A 27029-nucleotide genomic window follows, 5' to 3' on the forward strand; every position below is an offset into this window, starting at 1 on the left:
GTACTTTCTCCAGACCTCCTGGGGCCTGTGCTAAGCCCAGGACAGCCACAGCCTCGTTCATCTCATTCATCCCCACCGCAATTCTATCAGCTGGGAGCTGTTTATTAGCCCCATTTGGCAGACAGGAGAGGAGGCTCAGAGAGGGCGAGTGACTGGTCAAGGTCACACAGCCTATGGGTGACGGAGCTGGGATGCGCACTCAGGTCTGAGCGGGTCTTTTTACCCCATGGCGGAGCTCCGGGGTGCTGGGAAACACTGCGCAGCGTGGTTCTGCGGGCCGCAGACCCTGGGAGTGGCCCAGGAAGGCCTACAGGGAGGGTTCTCCGGGCCGAGGTGTGCAGGCTGGGTCTGAGGCCTCGGTGGTGGGGATGTGGGGGGCCCATGCCCACGAGGGGATGTCTGAGGCTCCCCATGAGCAGACAGGCCTTTGGAGAGTTGATTCAAGCATCTGATGAGAGTAAGGATGCCAACCACCGTTTGGGGGCTGACGGTGCCCCGGGCACCTGCTAGCTTTGTGCGCATCATCCCCGCAAATCCTCCGAGGCCCTGCAAAAGGTCCTGTGCCCCCGTTTCACCTGGGGGCACTGCGGCCCAGAGAGGGAAGGGCCAGGACACGCCCGAGGCTACACAGCCACTGGCTTGGAGGTGACCCGAGGGCGTGGTACCTGGCCCAGAGCAGCTGCTCAGTACATACGTACTACAACGTCACCACAATAAATTCAATAACAAAATAATTTAAAAAAAAATTAATGGCACAGAGTGGAGCCCCAAGTGAACCAATGAGTATATAAATTGAGTAAAACATAAATCTTTGGGCTGCTGTTTTTCTTTAAGTAAATAAATAAATACTAAATGAACAGGTACTAGATGGCAGGGCTGGCATCGAGAGCCTGTGTGCATCAGGGATGGCGAGGGGGGGCAGCTGTGCCTGTACAGTGAGCACTGGAAGGAGACCCCCCACAGCTGAGCCCACCCGTGGTGGCTGAGTCCCCTGGAGCCATGTGGGTGGATGGGGGCTCCAACCTGTCATGGGGTCAGGGCTGTCCAGGAACCGAGCTGGCCGTCCCTTTAGTTGGAGGCTGAGTGGAAACACCTGGCTCTTCTGGGTCGTGTGCAGCTGCAAAAGGATGGGAAAAGCGTGAGGGGTGTAGACGGTGTCCGGGTCTCTGCTGGGGGAGAGGATGCCATGGAGAGAGCTGAGGGCAGAGCTGTTGGGAATGGGGGGGACCAACAGGAGCAGGAGGTTAGGTGGGAAGAAGACAGTGCAGCATGTGGACTTGTGCAGGCCTCCCCCTGCCCCCGCCGGAGCCACACCACTCACCACCACTTGGTTACAGAGCACAGCTGATTCATTCACCCACACGGCCTCAAAGATGTCCTCCTGCCCAAAATTACATTCTAGGGCTGCGCTCTGTGGGAAAGAAGAGGGTGGGGTAGGAGTGTCTGGTCAGCACCCCCTGCTCCAACTCCAGCAGGACCTCATGGACCACTGCCCTGGAGAGTGGGCTTGGTCCTACTCTCAGCCTTTGCTGGGCTGTACCCTCCTCCAGAATGTCCTTTCTTGCCTCCATGCCCAGTGCTCGAGGGCGGCAAGGAGTACGTGAACTCCTAGAACTTTGGCCTGTGCGCTCCATGTCACTAAAAGCCTCTCCAACACCCCTTATGGCCCAAAACGAGAGCCTTTTACTCAGCTCGTGAGGTGCTAACTCGTTAGCATGCTTAACACCCACACCTTCACACCCACACCTTCACACCCACACCTTAATGCCCCACAAGCCCATGCCCCAGGCAGACAGGACACTCTTGGACATAGCACAGACTGTCCTGCCCTCAGGCCTTTGACCAAGCCCATTCTTCCACCCGAAAGGTTTGTCTCTCCTCCTATCACCCAGCAAAACTCCACAGTCTTCAAAATCCAGCTCAAATGCCCCACATTCCAAGCCTTCCCAGACCCCCTCAATTCAGGGGGCATCCTCATATGGTCACTCATTCAGCAGTAAGTACTTGGGTGCATGCAGAGGGTCTACTACGCTCCTAAAGCCTACTCGCCACCCTCTACGTCAAGGACTGCCCTTATCCCGAGGCCCAGGCTCTGTTCCCACCTGTCCCCTCACCCAGATCCCTCTGACACCTGGGGAGCTGACAGCAGTTGAAAGAGTGCAGGTTCTACCTCACACAGGCCTGGGTTTGAGTCCCATCTCTGCTACTTCCTAGCTGTGCAACCCTATGCATGCAGTCCTCCTCTCTGAGCCTTGGTTTTCTAAACTCTGCAATGAAACGAGCCTCCCTATTCTTGCAGGGTTGCTGAGAAAAGTGGAGACTGTGTATCTTTAGTAGGTTCTACACTGTGGGTGCCTAATATGTGCTGGCTGTTATTAGTATGCAGAAGGCACTCGATAAATGGTGGGTGAATAAACAGGGCCCGATTCCCCAGTCTCTTCTTGCCCTTGGCCCAGCACGGGGCTTCTGGGGAGCAGCATCAGCCAATATTTGCTGAGCGAACAAACGGGTTTCGTGAGTGTTGGGCAGCCACGTGGCAGGACTTCCTGTTTGTGTACCTATCAATGGCAGATGTGACACTCTGCAGAGAAAGCAGGTCAGCAACCTTTCCCCTACCCTGCCCCACGCCCCCTCGCTCTGAAGCCAGCACAGGGAAGTGACTGTTGACAGGGCTGAAAGCTCATTTGTCCCCTGTGACGCTAAGCCGAGAGGTGGGTCTGTCCTTTTGAGTCCCTGAGCTCAGGCCTGGGCCACCTGGGGGACGGCAGGTCCAGCCTGTCCTGGGGCTCCCCAGGGTGTGGGCTCAGCAAAGAGGGCTGCAGCCGAAGCCAGGCAGGGAGGGGCTCTGCCCACGCCCACCCTCAGTGCTTAGGAGCAGCCTGAGGAAAGGAGGGCCAGTCACTGAGGTTTCAGTGAAGGAGACACGTGTCCCCGAATAGCCGGAAAGCAGCAGCCAAGACCCAACCAGGGTGTGGGCCTCCCGATGGCAGGTTCCTGCAGCCCAGGGGAGCAGCAGGGTGCTCCCCGTGGACCCAGACCCCTGGAAGTTCTGGGAAGCTCAGCCCCAACCACTGCAGGGTGGAGCGTGAGGGCCAAGGGCAGGGCCCCGCCTGACCCACACAGAGCTCCAGCCCAGCCACATCCCGGACGCCCAGCGCGTGGCCCCCACGAGTGACGACAGGCCCAGCTTCCCTGTGAGAGCGGCAGATGGCGAGTACCCAGGAGTGGGGAAGGGGGTGGCTGGCAGGCTTCCAGAACTCATCAACGCTTCCCACCCAGAAGGGACCCAGAAAGGGGCGAGATCCCCTCCCCCAGCCCAGATGGGAAGTGGGGGGAGGGAAGGCTGGCTGTAGGGAAGAGCACTGGATCGGGAGTCCGGGGCCAGGGTACGAGTCTAGCCTGACGTGCTGTGACCCAGAGGCATCAACTTCCCTTTTCTGGACCTCCTTCTCCCCATGTGGACCAGGGAGCGCGGGGCGGCAGGGGTTCTCTGGCCTTTCTCCAGGGAGGACTGGCAGCCACCCCTGGGGAGATGTGTCCAGGGTCACAGTTCAGCCTGGGGGTGGGGCAGGGCGGGGTACACATGGGCAGTGCCCACCATGGGCTGTGGCCCAGCTCTGCCGGGGATCTTAAGAAGGTAGGGGAGTCTGGGGGTCCTGGACCCAGCATTCTGATGCCCAGTGGGTCCTGGCCAGGGTTCCCCTTAGGCTGCTGGTGGCTGCTGTCCCCTTGGCCTAGGCCAGTGATGGCGAACCTTTTGAGCTCGGCGTGTCAGCATTTTGAAAAACCCTAACTTAACTCTGGTGCCGTGTCACATATAGAAATTTTTTGATATTTGCAACCATAGTAAAACAAAGACTTACATTTTTGATATTTATTTTATATATTTAAATGCCATTTAACAAAGAAAAATCAACCAAAAAAATGAGTTCGCGTGTCACCTCTGACACGCGTGTCATACGTTCGCCATCACTGGGGCCTCACCACCCACTTCCCTTTTTCTTTTCTGTGCAACCAGAGCGGGGCTTTCTCTAACAGAACCTGGAAACTCAGAGCAAGGAAACCAAAACATGGGTGGTGGGCCCACAGCACGGGGCCCCACTGGGACGTAGCTCTCCCAGCCTCCCGCCCCCTCCCACCTGGCCTGGCCTCCACTCACCTGGAAGAAGGCAGCGTTAGCCAGACGCACTGGGATGGTCTGGGAGCTGCCTGTGGGCATGGGTACTAGGGGTGAAGGCAGGATCTGGGGGCAGTCCTGAGGGCTCTGCAGGCAAAACACAAGGAGGTGGAGTTGACCGAGGAGGCATTTCAGAAGAGACGGCTTTATGGCCACCCGGCCTGCCCATGCAGTCCTGCCTCCCCAAGGAGATACCAGCCAGCTGGTGTGAGGAAACACTAGCAACAAAACTGTACGATCCACCAGCACTGAAGGCAACATGCCAGTGAGTCCCAACCCTCTCATTTGATCCTCATGGCAACTCCATGGGCAGGAAGGTGTACTGGCCCCATTTTACAGATGAGGAAACTGAGGCACAGAGCGATAACATAACCCGTCAAGTGGTAGAACTGGATCCCTCCCATGCCTCTGAGAGGAGGCCAGGAGGCTGAGGTTGAGCATCGGCCCCTGTGAAATGGGGGCTGTGCCCACACCCCAAGACCCCACCCAACTCTGGAATGCCAGTTTTCAGATGACACACATTAATGATTCAGAGAAAAGAAACCGGACTTCTGAATGGCCCATGAGAAACGGGCTGTGAAGGCCCTGGTGCCACCAGGCTCCAGCAGACAGCCTTTCTCGCTGCCTGGGCTCAAGTCACAGCCCTGGGCAGAGGCGCCAGCTCCCAGAATCCCAGGGAGGACCTGGGCATCATCATTCCCATGGCAGAGGTGGAGCCACTAAGGCTATTTCAAAGAAGGAAGGGAGGGAGGGAGGGAAGATGAGCAGGCAAGAACCTGAGGTCCATGCCTGTCCGGTGTGGCTCAGTGGTTGAGCGTTGGCCCATGAACCAGGAGGTCACGGTTCGATTCCTGGTCAGGGCACATGCCCGGGCTTTCATACAGGAGACAGCCGATCAATGATTCTCTCTCAGCATTGATGTTTCTATCTCTCCCTCTCCCCTCCTCTCTGAAATCAATAAAAATATATTCTCTTAAAATACATATAAAAAAAAGAATCTGGGGTTCAGAGAGGTGGGGGTGGCCTGAGGTCAGAGGGCAGAGCTGGTCTTTGAACTCCCATCTGTCACTCTCAGGCCAGAAACTGAGGCCCAGGCTGAGGGGCAGAGACCAGGGCTGTGCCCACCGTGCCAACTTAGTGGCCTCTCGGAGCTCCTATCCTGCCCTGGGTTCCCGGTGGGCCATGTCCTGCCTCAAACTCCCAGAGCCTCACCTGCTGGGACCCTGAGAGAGGGGAGCGTAGGGGACCCTGGAGCAACCACAGCCACCCTAAGGGGCCAGCCACCCTTCGGCCCAGGGGCTGCCTGCTCTGCGCTCCTCCTGCCCAAGTCTGGGCGGGGAAGGGTCTGGAAACATGATGATCCATGTCACCTTGAGGTCACCAGCCAGAGTCAAAGGCGCCGAGGGAGGGAGGTGGAGGCCTTTTCTCCTCAGTGTTAATCAGACAGGGAGCTCCTTGAGGGGAACCTCAGGGGTCTCGCATCAAACCTGACCTTGAGGGGATGCCAAGGCCAATAATCACTAATGATCATGCCCACGACAGTGGCAGCCACGACCCACACAGACCTCACTGTGCACCGGGACAGTTCTCAGCACCAAATCCTTCCTCCCTCACCCTAGGGAGTAGGTACTCTCATCATACCCATTTGACAGACAGGAAATCGAGGCACAGAGAAGTAATGGTTTGCCCGAGATGGAATGTGCAGCACAAGAGGGCTCTAGTTGTCCAGACCTTTTGCTGACCACCAGGCCAGAAACGTCACCCCAACGGGGGGGTTTCCTTGGGAGCTGTGCCTGGTGCAGAGCACAGGGCCTCGGCTGAAGAAGCGACACACTCAGGCCCTGGTGAGGCCTCCTGAGCTGATGGTGCACGGCTGGGAGGTGGGAGGTGGGAGCTGGTGTCCAGCCCCCTGTGTGAGCACACACAGGTCGCTGTCCCTCTCTGAGTCGTTGTCCTGTGCTGTCTCGTGTGAGCGCCATGGAATTCCAGGGAATGGAACCCACATGTTCTCAATTAGGTTTCCCAGCTGCCGCCAGTTCTGCTTTGTAGCTGCCTGGAGACCAGCGGCTCTGTCCCCAGCTCCTCCCTACCCATCGGTAGGTGGCCGGCCGACAGAGGAGCCTAGGGGTGAAGGTCAACAGAGGGGGGCTCCCATAAAAGGCCCTCCAGAGGGAATGATGTGGGGCCATCTCTGAGGGGCCCGACTCCCCTTGACCCCTATCACCCGGGCCACTTGGATGTTTGAACGCATTCTACTGAGTAGAACCAAGGCTGAGGGCTGGCTCGGTTTTGCCCTCCTCCAGTGCCTCCCCAGGGCCAGCGAAGCCTCCACGGGGGCAGCAGGTGTGTCTGCTGGGCCCCACCACGACCACCTGCCTCCAACTCTGGCTTGGCCTTCGGGGAACTTCCCCCAAACCCAGCCCCCCGGTTTGGGAAGACTGCCTCTAAACCCAGCCTCGGGGATGGGCGGGTGCCCAGACCACCCTGGCCTCAGCAATTGGTTCAGAGAATGTAGGGAACCCTGGTTCAGCCAGTGAGACTCATCTATGGGACTTCTGCACAACCAATGAAAGCTCTTCTTTTTTTAAAAAAACCCTCACCTGAAGACACGCTTAGAGAGAAAAAGGGAGAGAGGGGGAGGACGAGGGAGAGGGAGGGGATGAGAGCGGGGTGGGAGGGGTGGGGAGAGAGAGGAACATCGATGGGTTGCCTTCTGCACCTGCTCCGACTGGGGATCAAAGCCACAACCCAGGCATATGCCCTGACTGGGAATCAATCCAGCAAGCTTTCAGTGCACAGGAAAGTGCTCAACCAACTGAGCCACCCCAGCCAGAACCAACGAAAGCTCTCCTTGTTTCCCAGGGCTAACGGAAGGGGAGCAGCCTGAAGTAGCTAAGCCCATCTTGCTGCCAGGAGGGATGACCTGCTGAGCATGACGCCCACCCAGAGGGGTGGGGAGGGCCCGGCCACCTTGCTGGAGCCCCTGGATCCAGTTGTGCCTGACGGTGATGCCACCCTCCCAGACCTTTCACTCACATGGGTCAGTTAATCCTGTTGGGGCTGAGGCCAGCTTGAACTAGGGCAGTGATGGCGAACCTTTTGAGCTCGGCGTGTCAGCATTTTGAAAAACCCTAACTTAACTCTGGTGCTGTGTCACATATAGAAATTTTTTGATATTTGCAACCATAGTAAAACAAAGACTTATATTTTTGATATTTATTTTATATATTTAAATGCCATTTAACAAAGAAAAATCAACCAAAAAAATGAGTTTGCGTGTCACCTATGACACGCGTGTCACCTATGACACGCGTGTCATAGGTTCGCCATCACTGCACTAGGGCTTCCCTACTTGCAACCAAACCAGCCAAGTGGCTTCTCCCTTTGCCGGAGGAAGTTCAGGGCACGGCCTGCAGGCTCAGGAGGGAGATGGGGAGTGGGGACAGATGCTGGGCAGCAAGGCGGGGAGCCACAATAAGCCAACGGGAGCCCAGCGTGTGCTGCTTCACAGAGGGCCTGACCTGTCCCTCTGCGGGAGCTCACAGCCTCTCCCATGTTCTCTACCAAGTTCAAGGGCAGAGAACCGGTATCCCAATGAAGGGAGCACTGACCGGCCCAGGGACGCTGACCCCACTGACCTGTTCCCTCTCCCTACCTCTCCTCAGTCCCGTCGTCCCCCTAAACTGCCCCACATTCCTACCAAGCCCCTCATTCCACTGGCTCCTCAGGAAGGCGTCCCTCCAGGCTCCCCACCAAGGGAGCCGCCCTTCCACCTGCCGGCCCTCCTGGCTCCTAGGCCTGAAGTCACACCTCCTTGGGGAAGCCACCCTCAGGGAGGCCACACCATCCCTTGGACAACTGAAAGTGGAAGAGGTGGCCGCATTCCTCTCTCCCCCCTCCTCGGAAAAGCTGAAACCCTGCCCCCAGCATCCTCTACGCCCCCACATCCTTCCTCTGGGGCCTGGGAGGAAATAGGGAAGTGACCCAAGACTCAGCCCTAGCACCTGCTTCCCAGGGACACCGCCCAGGCCTGGCTACGACCACCGCCTCCTCCCAGCTCCTGAGGGGCCCAGAAGGATGTTCCGACCCGTGCCTGCCGCCGACCACAGGCATGGCGCCTCCACAGCTAACTGGCACTCGATTAGATGGCAAATTAAGCATCGGTCAGGGCCTCCTGCGGGCGCAGGGCGGGGGCTGCCTCTGCTCCTGCTGGATTACCATAATCCTTTAAGACAGGCCCTCTCTGTGCCCCCACCCCACCTCCTGACCCACCGAGCACAGATCTGGGGGAGAGGGGGTTATGAGGGCACCGCCAAAGAAACACCTCCAGGCTGGTGAGCTGCTGGCACAAAGGGCCCTTCGCAAAGAAGCCCTCCTGTCCCACCTCGCCTTTTCCTGAGCTCCTACTATGTGCCCAGTATGAAGCCGGTCCCTTACAGGTGCAGCCTCTGAAGTAGGTCCCATCTTACAGATGGGGAAGCAGGCACAGAGAGGTTTGGTGGCTGGCCCAGAGCCACACAGCCACAACTCGCAACTCAGGTCTTGGCTCATGATGGGGAGGGCAGAACTGTGCCTCACTGGGTTCTCTCCCAGCGCCCAGACTCAGGCACACAACAGATATTTAATAAATGCTGAACACACTGGGTTGAGACTGGGTCCCCCTCACCCCACCACCCTTCTAGGGACAGGCTGCCAGCTGAAATGCTTCCCACTGGCATTCACTGAGTCCCTGCTGTGTGCACAGCCCCGGACTGGGGGCTGGAAGATGTGGACCCCAAACAAGAGCAGGAGTCCTGGTCATCGAGGCTGGAAATCCCAACGTCCTGCAGGGGCTTGGGGCCTCCCCTGTGGTTTAGCCACGCAGCCTCCACTGGCTCTCGCCCAGCACAGAAATCCACATGACTGCCTCACTGCCCTCAGTCAGGCACTGCTCCTGGTGGTCTCCCCTTCCTCAGAGCCTGTCTGAGGCTCAGGCCGGAGGGGCTGGAACCGGAAGAGTGTGAGCAGACAAGGTTCAAGGATTCCTGACGAGTTTCTCCGAGTCCAGTGCCAAGAGGCTGGGGCTGCTTCCTAGGATCCATGTCTAGACCGGAGCCCCTGGGATCTCCTCCTGCTGGGAGCCAGCCCCTGGTTCATATTGGCTACCTCAGTTGTGCCATCTGGAAAATGGGCATAAACACCCCTTTCCTAGAGAGATGAACTGCAGGCCGGTACCAGGACCTCAACCTGGTCCCTTGCAGCCCTCATCCAAAACAGAGGGCCGGCAGCCAGGTCTGACAGGAGATGAGCTGTGGTCTCAGGACCCTGTGGCCCCCCATCCCCAGTCCAGTCATCCCACCTGGCTGGGCATTACCACCCCAGCCAAAGTCTCCGGCACCCCATTTGGTCATTTCCTGGCATACGGCTTAGAATAGCCTGGGAGGCTCTTGGGGCAAACATAAGAGGTCACCCTGCAAGTGAACTCACCCCGGAAACAACCAACAAAAGGTATGTCGCATTTCCATTTGTATTTTTCCCCGTTCCCCACTCTACCACCACACCTGGCCCTGCTACAATTAATTAAGCCTATCTACCCCGTAGCACCGGGGAGGGCCCGGCCCATAGCCAGTGCAGAATCAGCCTGTGGAGCCCAAGGAACCAGCATGAGCAAAAGAGCCTGGGAACATGTGGTTCCTGAGGCAGCGTGCCCTCTCCACCCAGGAAGAGCCTGGCACCCCCTACTCTGGGTGCCCAGGGTCAACGGGGAGACCAAAACACGGGCCTTTCAGCCCAGCTCATGTGGGGAAACGGGAAGAACATGGTCTTAGAAAGAGGGGTTTGGATTCAAATCACCAGTCTGCTACTCCCTGACCCCTAGGGCTGCTGAAAATATTAAAGGTGAAGTTAAACCCTCGTCAGTCCTGGCACGATGTGCGGACAGGGGCCCTCCTACGGCAGGTGGGAGTACAAACTGGCTCAGGCTTCCTGGAGGGCAGCTGAGCAAAGGTGTAAAAAATATAGCCACACTTTCACCCCAAAGTGCCACCTCTAAGGATTGGTCTGCAGGGGATAGTCAAGGATGCGTACGGCGCCCTGGCCGCATTGGCACGCAAAAAGTAATCAGCACGTCCAACAACAGGGATTGGTGAGATGCTCTGCCATGTGGCCGGCACGGCACAGCTGTGCAATCTGGTGCCAAAGAAGAAAAGTTAATGACGTGGAAATGTTTCCAACATATTAAATGAAAAAGAAAAAAGAAAAAGAGGTGATGAAATAGTGGAGGCAGAGGGCAGCCCAGGCCCGGCTTACCGTAGGATTTGGTGAGGCCTCGCACCGAGACTGGTTGGAGACACAGGTGTGCTGCTGGGTGCACCAGAAACAGGGCCACTGTGTGGACAGGCAGCTGGTGCAGCTGGAAGACAAGGGGATACTCAGCTCTCGACCCTCACTCCGCCCCGGCCCTGCACCACTGCAACCCAGGAGGCAGATCCCAGCACTAGGGAAGGTCTTCCTCATCATCAGAGCTGCCAGGAAGGGCTGTGCACTTCGTAGCGTAGTGAGTTCCCCACCGCAAGAGGTATGCAAGAAGGGGATGGGCAGGTAGAACCTTCAGGAAACTATATGAAGAGTACTCACAGCACTTTCTCTGCCCCGACCAGCCTAGGTGCTCACAGAACCCAGGCACCGAGGTGAGAATAGTTGGTTGTCTAAATGAGTTGGCGAGTGAACAGCTGAGGGGCCTATCTGCCTCTAGGACACTATCATTTTTCTTCCAAAGGCTTCCCCACGAGCGAAAGCCTCCCACCACCTGGAAGCTAGCCCCCGCCCCACTCACGCTGTGTGGGGGTACACTTGTCCGATGCGGCTGCAGTCGTAGATGGTGAAATTGGCCCTGACGATGTTCCGCCCGTTGACCCTCACAGACATCTCCACGGTCACATGGTCTGGAATGGATCGGGGGATCCAGGGGGAGAAGGACAAGAGGGTAGAGGGGTCTCCACTGACATCAGAGTCCGTGACATAAAGACCCCCATGCCTGAGATCCACCATTGCACCCTTTCGGGGCTGGGCATCTGAGGAACCCCAGATGGCTGTCTCCACAGTCCAGTGAACGGAGAGCTTACCTTGGTGTGGCGGGAAGGGCGGGAACTGGTCCTTGGGTAAGAGGTTGCAGTAGGCGATCTGGTGGCCGAAGGCAGGGCCTGGGACCCGGGCCACAGTGCGGATATTGTTCCCGTAGTCACAGGCCATCTCCATGCCACTGAGGCTGGGCAGGCTGCCAGAGATCTGGAGGATCATGCCCTGGAGGCGAAGGACCCTCAGCTGGGGGCAGGCCCTCCCCGTATAGCCCCGCCCCCAACCTCGCCACCCGGGAGAACCAATGGCGGTGGGGTGGCTAGGACTCTAGGTTGCAGCCTGCATGTGACCAAGGGGCTTCAGTTTCTCTATCTGCAAAATGAAACTCATCTTACAGTAGCCAAGGAGGCTCTGCAAGATCTGGCCCATGACCTCTCGGAGCCCACCCGCTAATACTCTCTCAAATCCTCCAGTCTCGCTCTCACCTCAGTGCCCTCTGCCCAGAATACTCTCCCCAGATACTCGGCTTGGCTCACCTACTTCACATCTTTGCTCAGATGTCACCTTTGCAGGGAGGCCCCCCACCCTGATCTGGTCTAAAATGTCAGCACCCCCGACTCCATCTCCACCCCTCTCTCTGTCCTGCTTTCTTCTCCGTGGCGTTTACCACCATCTTGACCATCTTTCTTGCTCATTTTCTCTCACCCCAGGAGCATGTCAGTCCCTCAAGGGCCAGGGTTTTGTCTGAAACAGGGGACAGATGAGGACACCCAACTCCAGAGAGGTCACTGAGGGCAAGGCGGGTGGGCCTCAGGCCTGCTGTCCCTCTGCCCCAGCTCTTTGCCAGGGTCTGGAAGGACTCCTGCCCCAACGCTGCCTGCTATGGGTGGGGAGGGGCTGAGGTAGTGCTAGGCCCTCCTGGGCACAGGCAAGGGGGGAGCCACTGGCCCCCACAGAGTCACCTGTTTCTGAGAACGAGAAATAGCAGCCGGGCACTTGGTGGTCCCTCCACCCCCTCCCTTGTTCTGGGGCTGGAAAAAGACAGAAACGGGGGGCGGGGGGCCTCATTCTCCTCCCATCCTACCACTTGCTCCTTCTTCCTGGGACTCTGGAGCCTGCCCACCTGAGTTCAACTCCCAGCTCAGCTGCTCCCTAGCTGTACGGCCTGTACCCCTGTGTGCCTGTTTCCTCGTCTGTAAAATGGGGATGTAAAGAGCATCCGCTGCATAGAGTGCTGTGGGGCCGACCAGAGGTGACCGCCACGCACACAGCACGCCCTGACACTCGGTAAGAGCTCAGAAAAGCCAGCCATTCTCACTGAATTGTCGTCTCTGGGTCCCAGGGGCCCTACGGGCAGGAGTCCCACCTCTCAGGGCTTGGGTGCCAGGTGAAGGGCAGCTCCCCACCCTGTATCCCCCACAGTGGGTCCTGCCCCCCCAAAACTCACTGGGTACTCCTGGCGCACATCAATCTCGGCAGGCAGGACTGTCATGGTGGGACAGCGGCCGGGGCCCTCGCTGGCGCTGGTCCAGAAGTGCTGCTGGCTGGAGTTGGCACAGTCCTGCTGCAGGGTGCACCTGGAGCGGCAGGACACACGTCAGGACCCCTGTGGGCCGCTTTCCTGCTGCAGCCTTCAGGCCCAGGCCCAGACCCTGCCCCTGCCCCTGCCCGGGGCCTCACCGTGTCTCCAGGGCACACCAGCCGCAGTAGGCATCGGCCGCACCCACGCAGTCCCCACAGGTGGCGTGCACGGCACACGCAGCGACTTTCACCCTAACCATCTGGAGGCAGAGGCAGGGGCCCACCTCAGTGAGGCTGCCAGCCCCTCCCAGGGCACTCAGCCTGTGAGGGCCATGAGAGGCAGGGGAAACTGAGGCTCGACACTCTAACGGGGGTAACATGGGAATAAGGCTTCCCTGCACTGGGAGGTGAAGGGTGAGCAGGCAAAGGAGGTGGGGGACTGGGGTGCTCCTGGCGGGAGGAACAGTGTGTGCAAAGGCCAGGCAAGCAAGACAGCTCAGCTCATCCTGGGACCTTGTCAGGCCGGGGCACTGGCCTTACCTGGTGGGACGTCATCAGGTAAAGGTAGCCAGGGTCTGCTGGGTCAAACTGCATGACGTGGTGCACCGGCTCCCCATAGGCCACCGTCACCACCCGCCGGCTGACCACCTGCATGCTCTCATTCAGGTTGATCTGCGGAGGTGGGGGTGGTCAGGGTGATGGTGTGCTGGGCGGGGGCGGGGGGGGGGTGCTCACAGCAGGGGGAGGCCGAACGCAGGGGAGCTGTCACCGGGCGGAGGGGACCTGACCCAGGCTTGGGGGCTCAGCCTCCCCATCCTCTCGGGCCCTCCAGGACAGGGGGGAAATCACAGACATGGAAGGGCGATGGGTCCAGCCGCCGCCACACTTTTGCCTCTGCTGTGCTCCTATCAGGAGCTCCCTCTCTGCTCCTCACCAACACATCCCACCCTGTGAATACGTGCGGGCTTTACAGTTATAAACATTTTCTGGGAGGCTGTCTGGCGTCACGCCTGAGAGCAGGAACTTGGGTTTGGATTCTGGCTTTGACATTTACAAGCTGTAAAACGGACAAGTTGTCCAAGGCACTCCCCGTCTATGGGCCTTGGTTTCCTGAGCTAATGGGGCTGACAGTACCTGCCCCACAGGGCTGCGGGGAGCACTGAATGAAAAGATGCATGCAAAGTGCCCATGCGGCCATACTGCTCATGCCTCCCCCCTCACACCCATTTTGCAGATGAGGAAACTGAGGCCCAAGGAGGCCGCGGGACTTGGCAGGCATCATAGAACGAGGACTCCTCAGAGTCACGATACAACCTCGGCCTGTCAGACCCCAGAGTCCAAGGCTGGAGCTGGGTGATGGGGTCCAATGTCCAGGCAGGAGGACAACCAGGACTAGCGGGGGCCTGGAAGCTTCTCTAGCTGAGGGCCCCTCTGTATGTCCCTCAGAGTCCCTTCAATCTGCTCTTTTTCGACTGGCCTTACCCACTCCCAGCATGCGGCACCAGGCCTGGGCTCGTACCACTGGTCAGGGCCTTCCTGGGGCTTCCTACTGCCCCGGCCTCCTCTGTGGGCCTGAAACCTTTAGTGAGTCCTTGCTGATTATGTAATAAACTTGTGCAAGTCCTAACGATCTGACCCTAACTTACTGCCGGCCTCATCTCCACTCACTCAACCCAACTCACAAATTCCACTTCCAGGCCTTTGCCCCAGTTGTGCTCCCTTCTGGAATATCTCTCCCCCTCCCACCATGTGCCAATGAGGCCAGCCTCTGTTCTCCCAGGGCCTCCTCCAGAAAAGCTGCCCGCATGCCCTCCACAGACCAAAATGAAATTACTCTCTCCCCAGGTTCCCACAGGCTTTTGTCCAGCCCCCGAGACATCGCCAGTCCCAGGTGGCCTGTTGGCAGAGTCTGTCCAAGGCAGCTTGGCCCAGGTTCAGTATGCTGCCCCCAGCCCCACCCCCACGCATCCAGCAGACACTCAATTCATTTCTACTCCTTCAAATGTTTATTGAGCACCTACTGTGCTCCAGGGCCCGGGCTGGGTATTATGATCTCAACCCCAGGCTGGCGGGAGACAGAGTCTTCACAGAGCAGGATGGTGGGTGAAGAGGTGGGTTGAGGGGTAGTGTGTGCTCTGGGCCAGCTGGACCTGAATTCAAGCCCTGCTCTTGCTGTGTGACTTGGGGGCAACTGTTTTCCCTCTCGGAGCCTCAGTATCCCCATCTGTGAAGTGGGAATCATGGCTCTGCCTCCCTTGCAGGGGTGTGAAAATTAAAAGAGGAAATGCCCATGATGTGCCCTTCGAGGCTGGGTAGACAGTGGGTGCCTAATAACTGCAGCTTCATGGGCAGGGAGCAGCGGAGACTCCTTGTGTCCCACACACAGAGGCATCATCGCAGGAGACTCTGACCACAGTCCTGGATGGTCCAGCTCATTTTCCACATGACGGACAAGGAAACGGAGGCTCACTCAGGACACACAGCTGGGCGTGGCAGAGCCAGGATCCAAATCCAAGTATCTGGCCCCAAAACACGAGCCCCACTGTGTGAGGGCCTTCCATGGGGGGCTCAAAGGCTGAGGACAAGCCCCCACACCTGGCCTCCCCACCACACTGTGAGTGGTACAGCAAGGGTCCCAGGGACAGGTGGGCTGGGCTCCGCACCCCACTCCACCCCAGCCCCAGCCTGTGGCGTCTGCCTGGGCAGCTGAGGGAATTGGATTATCAGATCTGAGTCCATTAGGCCAGGGCCTGGTGCACACGGAAGGCCTGCCAGGCAGCTGCCTTCCTCGACAGGCAGGGAAAGGGAGGTGGTTGAGGGGGCAGGTCCAGGCCCTCCCCATCCTGCCCCATCCCGGGAATCAGATCCCTCGCACCTTCCCAGCTCCAGAAACCTCAGGCCAGGTGTGACTGCCTCTGGAAACCAGTCACCTTGGGGGTGGGGGTGAGGGGAACTGGGATGACGGCCCCCACTTGCCAGGCGGTGGCCTCCCCCCATCAAAGCCCCACAACCGTCTCAAGAGGCAGGGCTGACAGCCCTGCACAGATGGAGCCAGTGAGGCCCAGAAAACGGAACTACGTTGCCCCGGGTCAAACAGCCTGAAAGTGGCAGAGCCCAGAGACTTGGCCGCAGCTCCATGGCCTCAAAGCCCCGGCGCAGACACAGGGGAAGGGCCGGCCCCTGGCAGCGGGTTCCCTTCTCTGCACGACAGGGCACTTGCTGTCATAGCAGGAGGGGAAGGAACAGATGTGGAAATGCTCTGTGGACTGAAGTGCTGGCAAATCGGAGGACATGAAGGCGAATATTGGACCTCGGCCTCCTGCTCCCCCGTCCCTCCCGGCCTCCTCCCCCAGCCTCACCTTGAGCAGCCGCCCGCTGGCTGTGCCCAGGAAGACCACCGTGTAGTTGCTGACACTGGCCACGGCCACGGAGGAGAGGCCCGGGGCTCGGAACACGGGCGTGGCCTTCAGGGGCTGCAGGATGGACAGCGGGTGCTGCAGGTGGGCGGCTCCACAGTCCAACTGCTCTGGCTGCAGCTGGAAGAGAAACCGCACATCAGACCTCGCCCCAGAACCTTCTCCCACTCCTGCCCGCACGGTGTGCATCTCCAGGCTCAGCATTGGAGCCTAAAGTCTTGCTTCTGCTTTACAGGCCCAGCTCTGCGCTGAGACCCAAATACGAGCAGGGTCCCGCCCCTGACCCCAGACTGACCCCTGACCTTGGCTTTAGACACAAACTTTCCCCAAGATGATGTTTCAGGTCCATGGGAGCCATTCCGGAGGAGTTGTGGATGGGGTAAGAAGGGCTGGCAAGGGGACAGGTCAGTGTGCAGGGGCTGGGGAGGCTGGGATAGGGGGAGCCTTACATACCCTCATGCCCTTGTAATAACAGGCTGCTCCTCCTGGCTGGTCACAGCCTGGGAGAGCAGAGGAGCCCACACCAGACCCATCCTCTGCCTCAGCTATGTCCCCACAGCAACCATGGGGTACCCTCCTCCCAGGCCCCCTGCTCTGACCCCAGTACCACCTCCAATTCCCAGCAGCTCACAGGACTCCAGGTTGAGGCCTCCCCTCCCCTCAAGCACACATCCCCTCAACTACCCACATTACTGGTGGGCAAATCAAGGCTAGATGCCTCCAAACCCCCAGTCCCACCATCCAGATCAGTCCAGTGCCACCCTGGGTAGCAAACCAGCCCCACCCCACAGGAGCATGACGGCTGCGGCTTCTGATCCCCGTGCCCCGCCGTTTCCCAGACTTGCCCCCACCTTTCCCACCCTTCTCCAGGTCTAGGTGGTCCTTTCAAAGTTTCCAAAAATACAAAGCAGATCCCAGGAAACGCCTTTGAGAAGATGACTGTGCACATCCACAAGGATGCAGATACAAGCGCAGTTCAGAAGACCCGATGGGGGACACAACCTCCTACCTGACAGGACTGAGCCGGAAACTACATAAATGACGGCACATAGTCCCGAAAAGCCACTCCCGCCCCTTCATGCCACACACACACACACACACACACCTGCACCGATTATGACAGAAGGGCATCTGGTTGAAGAATTCACGGGATGTCAGAGCCATTTTGGTAAAACAGATGCATAAACAACAAAGTAAAAGTCATGACAGTAACCATGTCAGGTTGGCTGGGACAGACAGTGGGCCAGGCCTGGGCATCAATTCCCTGAAACCCGGAGGCCCTCTGAGGCCACACGTCACAGATGGGGAAACTGAGGCTCGAGATCACCAGCTCAATGCCACAGACTGAAGCCGACGGCAGACTTGAACTCACACTGGCCCCCAGAGGCTCGGAACAGGGACTCAGAAGGTCACCAGAACACAGCATTGAAACGGGCTTTAAGGTGCAGCTTTAGGGAGGCTTTTTTTTTTTTTTTTTTTTTTTTGCTTATCTGTGCTTTTTGCAAAACCTAAGCCATTGACTATGTGCCTGTGTGATGTTTGCACAAAAGCTCAGCTAGTTTTCAAAAGAAAACAATAAATACTGGGTCCTTCTGTCCTTGAGCAAATAAACATAGTTGTGGCCTCATGGGCTTCTAGGCAAGGGCTGTTTCCCAGCGCAACCCTGAGAGGTTGAGCCCGGACGGAGTCTAGAGATGGGGTGGGGCTGGGGTGCCCTGGGCAAGAACCCATGAGTGGGGTAGTCTTCCGTGGGATGGCTGGAGGCGACCTGAGCAAGTCACTTCTCCGAGCCTCAGTATACTCAGCTATAAAATGGGTGCATCTCTACCACCCCCCTCCGAGGAGCTGGGATGAGATAATTCATTGAAAAGCACTCCCAGCAGGTTTGGCCTATGGTCAATGCTCAGAGTGTTAGCTGATGCTATTGCTGTTTCTGATATGATCGTCACTACAATTATTATAAAGCGGAATCGGGCAAATCACGCCTACCTCAAAGCGTTTGAACCTGACTCCCTCTGACCCCTTAAGGGTAAGGCGGCCATTCTCTCATACAGGAGGCCCTTCCGGTCCCCCACATTTCCCCAGAACACAGCAGCCAAGTGAGCCCTTTAAAATGCAAAGCAGGTCTTCCCCGTTTAAAACCCTCTATTGGTGACTTACAGAATAAACCCTGAATCCTAAATCCTCCCTCCCATCAGGCCCCTGGGACCTTCAAGCCCATTCCATACCCTCCTCCCCTCACCCGTCCACTTCAGCCACACTGGCCTCATTTATTTCTCACACATTCCAGGCTGGGTCCTGCCCAGGGCCTTTGCCCTTGCTGTTCCCTCTGCCCGAGGTGCCATCCCCCGGTGTGTCATATACAGTTGGCCCTTGGACAACACAGGGGTTAGGGGCGCTGCCTCCCTGTGCAGATGAAAATCCGCGTATAACTTCTGGCTCCCCGAGTCGTCCCTAGGTATCCGAAACCTGAGGGTGCTCAGGTCCCTGATATAAAATGTCACAGAATAATGCACAGTCTGCCCTCCACATCCACGCACTCCCAAACACAGATGCAAAACAGTGTTTTTGATCCGTGCTTGGTTGAATCTGTGGATGAAAAACGTGAGGATACAGAGGGCCGACTGTACGCTTTTTAAAAGCTGCCTGTAAGTGGACCCGTGTGGTTCAAGCCCGCATTGTTCAGGGGTCAGCTGTAATTGGCTCCCTCTCGTCCCTCGGCTCCAGTCCTGCTCTGCCCCACTCCATCCTGTGTGTGTGCCCAGCTGGGCAGCCCTGGAGAGGGGGCACTGCACCCCCTCCCCAGCCAGGCCCCCTGAGCCACCCCGCAGCTGCAGGGAGGAGGCGAGCGGGCTGTGTCCCTGGAGGGACACTCTCCCTCGGGGTTACATAACTTTTCTTCCCTGAATATGGACTACTTGCATCATTAAACAGTAAGTTGTTTTAAAATTAAAATGGCAAACCTTTGCCCAGAGGACGTGACTTTCCTCCCTGAGCTCCGGGAGTCTGGGAAGGAAGGGAGACCTGAGGCCCCCATGTCACCTCTGAGGTTTCCTGCCCTGGGCCCTGCGATGGGGGGCCCCAGCCAGCCCGGGCGGGGGGTCCTGGGAAAAGCCGGACAGGCGCCCAGCTCCGGGTGATTTGTGGGCCAGGGCAACAGAGACGATGAGGGGGGGAGCGTGCTGGGAATTCGCTCTCGCCTGCCTGCCCTGACGTTCACAAGCCATTAATTCTGTGCCGAAGGAATTTTCTAAAAAGCCTTTGCTCCAACTTTTTTTTTTTCTCATCCTAAAAATAAAATTAAAAAAAAAAATTTTTAAAGGAGAAGTAACCCATCGGCCGCTCCGGATGATCTGAGCTCTGAGGGGTAAGCTGACTCCCTCGCCGCCAGGGGAAGTCACAAGGCTTTGAACTGGCTCAAGAATGGAAGCGGGAAATGCCTCCGCTGTTGGGGGAGGGGCTGCGGGCCCGGAAAACGGGGACAGTAGGCTTGGGGACCAGGCAGCTGTCCCACGTGTGGCCTCAGCCGAACTTGGTCTCCTGGGGAGGCCGGCTCCACGGGCCCAAAATACCCCTCTGACCAGACGACGCTGCTTGGAACTCCTTCATTAGCACCCGCCTCCCTTCAAGTCTCACTCCGCGTGGGCCTGTCAGAAACAGTGATTCCCCTGGCGGTGGGGGGAGGGCTGGACTGTCCCAGCAGCTCCCTGCGACCCACAAGGGTCACCTTTCCAAGAGCAAGACTGGCCAGGCCTCCCCGGAGTCAAACCTTGCTCTGGCTCCCAGCTGTCCTCAGTATCAAGCCTGGCACCCAAGGCCTTTGTGATCTGGGTCTTGCCAACTGGTCAGGCCTCAGTCTCACTTCTTCCCTGTGCCCCACCCTCTGCGGCCAGATACCAATCTCTGCAGTTCCTCAAATGGGGCCACATTTCCCCTCCAGGGCTCCCGAACCTTCGCAATGCTGTTTCCTCCACGGCCAGTGCCCTTTCCGCATCTAAGAGCCGCTCAGACCCCTTGTCCTCACCCCGCGGTTCCCTTTGACAGGCATGCCCAGCCAGTACGTTTTTAGCCAGCCTTCGAAGTGTGACTCAAAACAACCCCCCTTCCTCGGTGAAGGCTCTGTGCCCGTCACCCCCTTCATTTATCACGGTAGCCTGTGCACGGTAGTCTCCAGGGCAGAGACTGAGCTCTGGGGTGAGTGTTTACTAAAGAAAGAAAACTAATTCTGACTAAAGTGTGAACAACTGCATTGGCCTGCTCCCTTCCAAGCAGGAGGGAGACTGAGAGCAACACTGCCAGGCCGAGTGCTGGAGAACTAAGGGAACACTATGGGTCAATCGTACGCCTACTCTGTGTGTGGCCACACAGGGGAGGCAGGTGTCCAGGCCCAGACAACACCTGGCGGCTAGTGTTGACTCCTCTAAGAACTTCCGTTTACCCCTCTCTAAAATGGGACGAGCAGCAGCCCCTGGTCTCAGCTCTTTTCTGAGAGCAGGACGCTCCCTGACCCCTCCGGCTAGCTGCCTCCTGGTGCCAAAGCTCAGCTCTGCCCACTCTCCCATTAAAACTCTGACATATCGATTTCACTACCAGCTGTAATTGTGTTGACTTTCTCTCCCCAGGAAGCCAATTGGAGTAAGAGCTTCAAGAGCCTCGCTTCTCAGGCCTCCCACATCCTGCCCGCAGACCCCACCAAACCTCAGTCGCACCGCAGGTGGCGCTCTGAGGAGGATGAGGCGGCGATGGTGGGCACCATGGCAGGCTGCAAGACCCCGTGGTTCCGTCCCAGGTGGAGACTACACCGGCTGTTGGGACTTTGTGTATCTTCCTGCCTCAAGTTTTTTATTGTTATTGAACTGTGATCTTGGGCAAGTGCGGTTTCACTGCCAGGGGCGGAAAGCACACTTCGGGGTATTAGGCGGCAGACTACAGATGGCCCTCCGCTCACCTCTCCGGGGCTGGGGCTAAGTGGGCACCTCCCACCCACCCTCCACAGCAGCCAAAAGGAACCTTTCAAACTACGAAGCACTAAATGCAAAGGGGGGCCTGGAAAAGTAAAAGGACGTTCGTGGAGTAAAATCTGGAGTTTAGCTGAGAGCAAATGACCTGTGTTGGTTCCTTAGTTTAGACAAATGTCCTAAGGTAATGGAAGACCTTAGCAGTGGGGAAAACTGAGGGAAGGGTATGTAGGAACTATCTGTGTAACTTTCCTGTAAATCTAAAATTACTCCAAAATAAAAAGTTTATTAAAAAAAAACAACAACCCAAAACAGGTTGTACCCCCACCACAGCTCAACAGCCTTCAATGGATCCCCAGTGCCCTCGACATGAACCCAAACTTTGCTCCTGGGCCCTCAAGGTCTTACTGGGTCTGGCCAGCCCCTCTGTTTCCCTCGACCTTCTGTCCCGGCCACTCCTTCTCCCTCAGCGTGGACAGCGGAGGAGCAGCCAGGGGATGCCCCAGAGACAGGAGCAGGGTGGAGGGAGCCAACAGGGACCAGGCAGGTGCAACGTAATGGGGGCCTCAAAAGCCAGGCCCAGACAAAAGGGCCCGGATTGCTGCTTCCCACAAAGCCCAGCTGAGTAACCCCCCCCCCCCCCCCGCCCATACTTCTTCAGAAGCGCTGAGGTCAAAGGGGAAAGTGTCCTCAAGGTCACCCAGGGACACATGGTCAGGTCCGGATTTGAAGGCACACCTCTGATTCTCAAACCCAAACTCCTCCCTCCCACACCAGTCTGTGGGGCCCCTCTGGGCACTGTGCCTACCGGGCTAGGAGTCCACTGAGCTGACACCTGCACTGAGGATAAGCATGGAAAGAGCTCTGGGCTACTGTTTGCTGGCCCTGGGAGAGGTCAGAATGGACTCCATCCTGGGGGGCCTCTCGCAATGGCCCCCATGCCCAGGAGGAAGCTGCCTGCTGCCCAGAGAGGAAATACCAGCACCTCCCTGTGGGTGATCAAGACGCCCGCTTCCTGGACGGGCCCGGGCTGGAGAGGATGGCCCACAGGCCAGAGAACAATAGGAGGCCTGGCCCTGAGCTGGAGAGCAGAAGCCATGGAGGGGGGAACGAAGGCACACAGAGGGGCAGAGGCTCCCGCAGAACACACGGCGCAGTAATTCCCCACCTTGCCCCCGGCTGCCTGAATCAGGAGGGTGAACTGGCCACAGCAGTTCACGCAGACCCTTCCGGAGCTCGAGAAGCCCGCGTGGTCTCCCCAACCCCCTCTCTGGAGGAGGCAGGTCACCCAGGCCCAGGGCACTGCGGTCATCCAGGCCAACTGGGCACCGTCAAGAAGGGCTGTGTGAGCCAGCTGGCCAGGCTGCCCTGAACACAAGTGTCCACCCACCCCCAAACACGCCGGGGCCTGCGGAGGGGCTGGACACAGACTGGAGGGACAGCCCCCAGGCTGAGGTCAGAGGCCTGGCTGTCCTGGGATGGGGATGGGAGCAGGGGGCCCACACACTCTTGCTGTGTCCCCCGCACAGACAGAAGCCGAGGCCTCTCATGTGCCAAGCTTCATGGCTCTTAGCACGGTGGGGTGCCCCATTCCCTCTGAGCCTCAGTCTCCTCATCTGTAAAGTGGGGACAGTAACAGCAACACCATAACAAACGTTCCCAGGTGGCTCTGCAGGCCACTGGGCAGAAGCTCGGGGATGCCTGAGGAGGGGGGAGCCCCCAGGGCGAGCCGCTCTCCCACTTCCCAAAGTGAAGCAGGTGAGGCGGGGTCAGCAGTGCCGCCCGCCCGGATGTTGGGAGCTGGGCCGGGCCTGCTCCGCTCAGGGCCCGCCTGGGAACGAAGGCCACAGCCGCTGACTCAAGCAGCCATTGTTTTGTTAGCTGGACGTGCCCCCCCCCCCCCCGCCCCCCAGACACTCCGCTCCCCCTTCTTGAAGCTGTTTCTCATTCCAGCCCAGCCTGGCCCGGTTTCCCGCCCTCCCCCAGGGTCCCAGAGGAGCACAGTGTGGGACGGGCAGCCCCAGTGAGAAGTCACTCCCTCCCACCAGCTCTAATGGGGGCGGGGTGGCAGTGCAGTGGCGCTGGCCGTCCTTACCCGGAACAGTTTTGTCCCAGCTTCTTCCCTGAAGGGGATGCGGGCCAGGAGAAGCTGAGAGCCGGCTGCCTTCCTCCTCCGGGGCCCTAGAGGCCGGAACTCACACTCTCCTCCCCGGAGGGTGCTGGCCTGGGTCCCAGAGTCACGGTACAACTGCTGTGGGTGCAGCTGAGGGGACAGGGCTGGCCTGGGGACCCCAGCAAACATCCCTGGGCCAAGTCCCATGTGCTGGAGACACGGAGGTGACACGTGGGTCCCTCTCTCTAGTTGACCAGGTCCCAGTTCAGGGACCAACCCCTAGTTGGGAAGTGACAGCTTCCAGTAATAACAATACAGTCGTATCAACAACATGACAATAATCATCAGCTACTGTTTACTTTGTGCGCAGAGCTCGGCCTGCATAACCTCACTGAACCCTCACCACACCCTGACGCGTGGATGCTACTTTACAGCAAAGGTAACTGGGGCACAGAGAGGTGCAGGGATCTGCCCCAAGTCACACAGCCATTATGTCTAGATGGGAGCTTCACACCAGGCAGGCAAGCTCCAGGGTCCTGGCCCTTCACCACAGCCCGTCATCAGCTGTTCTGTCGGGCGGGCGTTGCCCACAGCGGCTGGGAGCGTGGCTACTTGGAGCTGGAAATGCCCTGGGTTGCAAGCTGGGGAAACTGAGGCCCATCAGGGAAATGTCCACTTCCGGAGGCTCAAACACAGACGGTGGACGCATCCTGAGAGGGGCTTCGGGGCGGGGGTGGGTGCTGATCCCCCTTTAGCTCCTTTCCCGGGCCTGGCTTCCACTTCGAGGCTTCGCCCACTGCCCCCCCATTATTGACCGATCAGAGCAGAAAGTGCTATATGATTAACGCCCCACTGGGGCCTCACGGAACCTCGTAATGGAGCTTACAGCTTCCTCCCTCCTCCAGCACGTGATTTATTATATTTCAGGGTAAAGGACAGTGGAGTGGGCGGGGCGAGCCACACGGGCCCAGAGATGGGCGGATCCGGTGGCATGGAGTATTAGCAGGAGAGTGGGCAGTGCAAGGCCCGTCCTGGTGGCCCGTATGGCTCGCCCTGGCCCAAACAAGGGCTTTGGAAGGAAAAAAACAGACTCGCTCTAGGGGTAGTAGCCAGGATCCAAATCCACGTGGCTGGCGCCAGGGGACTTTCCGGGCCTGTCCCCATGTGGAGACCTGCTGGTTTCCATGGCAATCCCCACACCGTTGTCAGAGCTGGCCCTGGCCCTGGGGAGTCACCTGGTCCAGCGGCGGGTGGGGGGGCGGGGGGGGGGTGCGGCTCTGAGAGAGAGCCTCCTGCTTCTGCCAGCACCTGGCAGGACTAATTCGGGGCTCGCACCCACGGTCCCTTCTAGAAACAGATCAACTGTCTCGCTCTTCCCAAACCCTCGCTGGCTCTCCACAGCCCACAGGACAGTGTCCAAATCCTTGGCCTACACCCCAGACCCCACACACTCCCAGTTTCATCTCTGCCTGTTACCCAAGCCACGTTCTGCCACATCTCTGGGCCTCTGCCCCTGCTGTGTCCTCTGCCTGGAATGCCTTCCCCAGCCCCATCTGTCAAAGTCCTGCTCCAACGTCACCTTCTTCCAGGAAGCCCTCCCTGACTTCCTCAGATGAGGCTGGTCAGTGTGTGGCTTTGGCTACAGCATTTCTTTTGTCATGATCTCCTCCCTGACCATCTGAAGGGTGGGGGGGATTCCTGGAGAGTAGGGACAGGGTCTGATTCATCCCTTTTGGGGGCTGCCATGTAACAAAGCTGAGCCTCTCCCCCTCTGCCCCCTCCCCCGCCCCTCCCACCATACTGCCACACTTCAGAGCATCCTCCACCAGGAGGACAGACAGGTAGGAGATGCTGCCCAGGAGGTGCTGGGCTCTGGTAGGTGAAGGTAGCTGCAGTCCTGGGGAACAGGGGCCCCACACTCGGGGGCGGGCTGACCCCATGCTGGGTACTGGGGTTTGGCAGTTCCACAGGCCCCACTAGAAAGCTCTCACTACTCCCAGAGCAGCCCCAGTGGGAGCAGAACTTCCCTGGGCCTCAGTTTTTCCACCTTTAAAATGGACCCATTCACCCCTTGCTACTGGGACGTCAGGGGCCCTTTGGCTCACACACGCCTTTGGTCGGTGTTTTCAGAGGACCCAGAGATTAAAGGTGAGGAACACAGACTCTGCGGCCAGGCACCGGCTCCACGTTTCACCCACTGTGACCACAGGCAAGTCACTGCGTCCCTCCGGGCCTCTGTGTCCCCTTTTTGTAGATCGGGGATAACAATTCCTTCTGTTTCGGGGGGGGGGGGGTATTAAGAGGTATACTACATGTAAAGTGCTTTGTAGAGGCCCAACACAGAAGAAGTTCCCAAGAAACAGCAACAGGAATAATAATGATGCTGATGGCAGCCGTTCTGGTGACAGAGTGAGGGCTTCCTTGCCACCCCATGTGCCAACTCAGAGCAGGAAACGGAGGTCCAGACCAGGGAAGGGGCCCCTCGTTCCCAGGGGCTCAGGCCCTCATGCTCCTTCCATACACACCACCTCTTCCCCCTGCAGCAACCAGAACTTGGAACCGGCCAGTTCCTTACTCTCCACAAAGACCAGCAGCTGTGGGCGGGCAAAACGAACTCCTGTCGAGGGTGTTCTGCCGGGACCGACACCGACTCACACGGGGCCTGGGAGACACTGAAGGCCAGGGCGCCCCTTCTTCCCTCGGCCGAGCCCTTTACCGACGGGGACATCCCGGGTCCAGCACTCACCGGCCTGCCTGGCCTGCCTGGGTGTGGCAGGTCTTACTGTGGTCGTGGCCAGGGCCATGACAGAGCCTCCATCCACCTCTTCTCCAACGCCAGGCAGTGAGGTGCTGCCCTGCAGGGAGGCCCAGTGCCCAGCACGGTCTGTACCGGGTAGGGCTGGGGTCAGTGTTGAAAGGGATGTGTCAAGTCATCGTTCAAATTGACCACATCCCTCATTGGCACACCCAAAAGGCCAGGGGCTCACACCTTCCGGAATGTAGGCAATCAATCCAATTTTCAGAGCCGAATGCAGCCAGGTGTTCCCCTGCCTCCCCCACTTCCGCGGGAGGCCCCATCAGCTATAGCCCCCAACTTACGGCCCGGCCTCTGCAGACGCCCCAGCCGGCCGCACCCCACTCTGGATCTGAGTCACTGTAGCGTCAGTCCTAGCTCCATCTGGGCCTGCATGGAGGTGCTATCACAGAAGGGGGTTTTTACGAAGGGCAACACCCAGATTTCCATGAGGCGGGGGAGGGGGTGCAATTGTACAACTTGCCACAGAGCTCACAACTAACAGCGCCATCACCCAGCGTGGACTCTGCAGTCAGCAGTCACACTGGTGATCAGCTGTGTGGCCCTGGGCCTCAGTTTCCCCATGTGTAAACTGGGGATAACGGCACTTCCTGCCTCGGGGAGGCGGGCGGGGGGACTGTGAGATCAAAGGCATTGGTGTTCGTGAAGGGCCAGCAGAGTGTCCCTGCTCAGAGCTCAGCCCCAGAGAGCCAAGAGGGCACCTACCCTCCGCACACCCTCAGGTACATCAGAAGCTCAGCGCCTAACCCCAGCACAGTAGTGACAGCAGGCTCACTCTACTCATCTCAATCCAGGCCCTCCCGCCCCTGAGCTCGCTGGGACCCCCACAGCTCTAGACCCGCCTGCTCACCTTTAGGGTCTGTGTGATCCTCTAGAGCAGTGGTTCTCAACCTTCCTAATGCCGCAACCCTTTAATACGGTTCCTCATGTGGTGGTGACCCCCAACCATAAAATTATTTTCGTTGCTACTCCA

General features: G+C 58.4%; 1 protein-coding gene across 2 annotated transcripts in view; it reads right to left on the minus strand.

Annotated features, from left to right (window-relative positions):
* Window positions 1–27029, minus strand: part of PLXND1 (plexin D1) — a 53375-nt gene that overhangs the window by 19675 nt on the left and 6671 nt on the right. For both annotated transcript variants that reach the window (XM_059663664.1, XM_059663663.1), the window contains exons 2-11: window positions 16114–16290; window positions 13295–13426; window positions 12914–13014; window positions 12681–12810; window positions 11281–11458; window positions 10992–11100; window positions 10466–10568; window positions 4160–4264; window positions 1322–1411; window positions 1024–1117 (exon numbers count right to left, since the gene is read on the minus strand). In XM_059663664.1, the coding sequence (XP_059519647.1) occupies window positions 1024–1117; window positions 1322–1411; window positions 4160–4264; window positions 10466–10568; window positions 10992–11100; window positions 11281–11458; window positions 12681–12810; window positions 12914–13014; window positions 13295–13426; window positions 16114–16290 (1219 nt within the window). The remainder of the gene's footprint in view (window positions 1–1023; window positions 1118–1321; window positions 1412–4159; window positions 4265–10465; window positions 10569–10991; window positions 11101–11280; window positions 11459–12680; window positions 12811–12913; window positions 13015–13294; window positions 13427–16113; window positions 16291–27029) is intronic.

Source organism: Myotis daubentonii, chromosome 14 (assembly GCF_963259705.1).
Source record: "Myotis daubentonii chromosome 14, mMyoDau2.1, whole genome shotgun sequence".
Lineage (NCBI taxonomy): Eukaryota > Metazoa > Chordata > Mammalia > Chiroptera > Vespertilionidae > Myotis > Myotis daubentonii.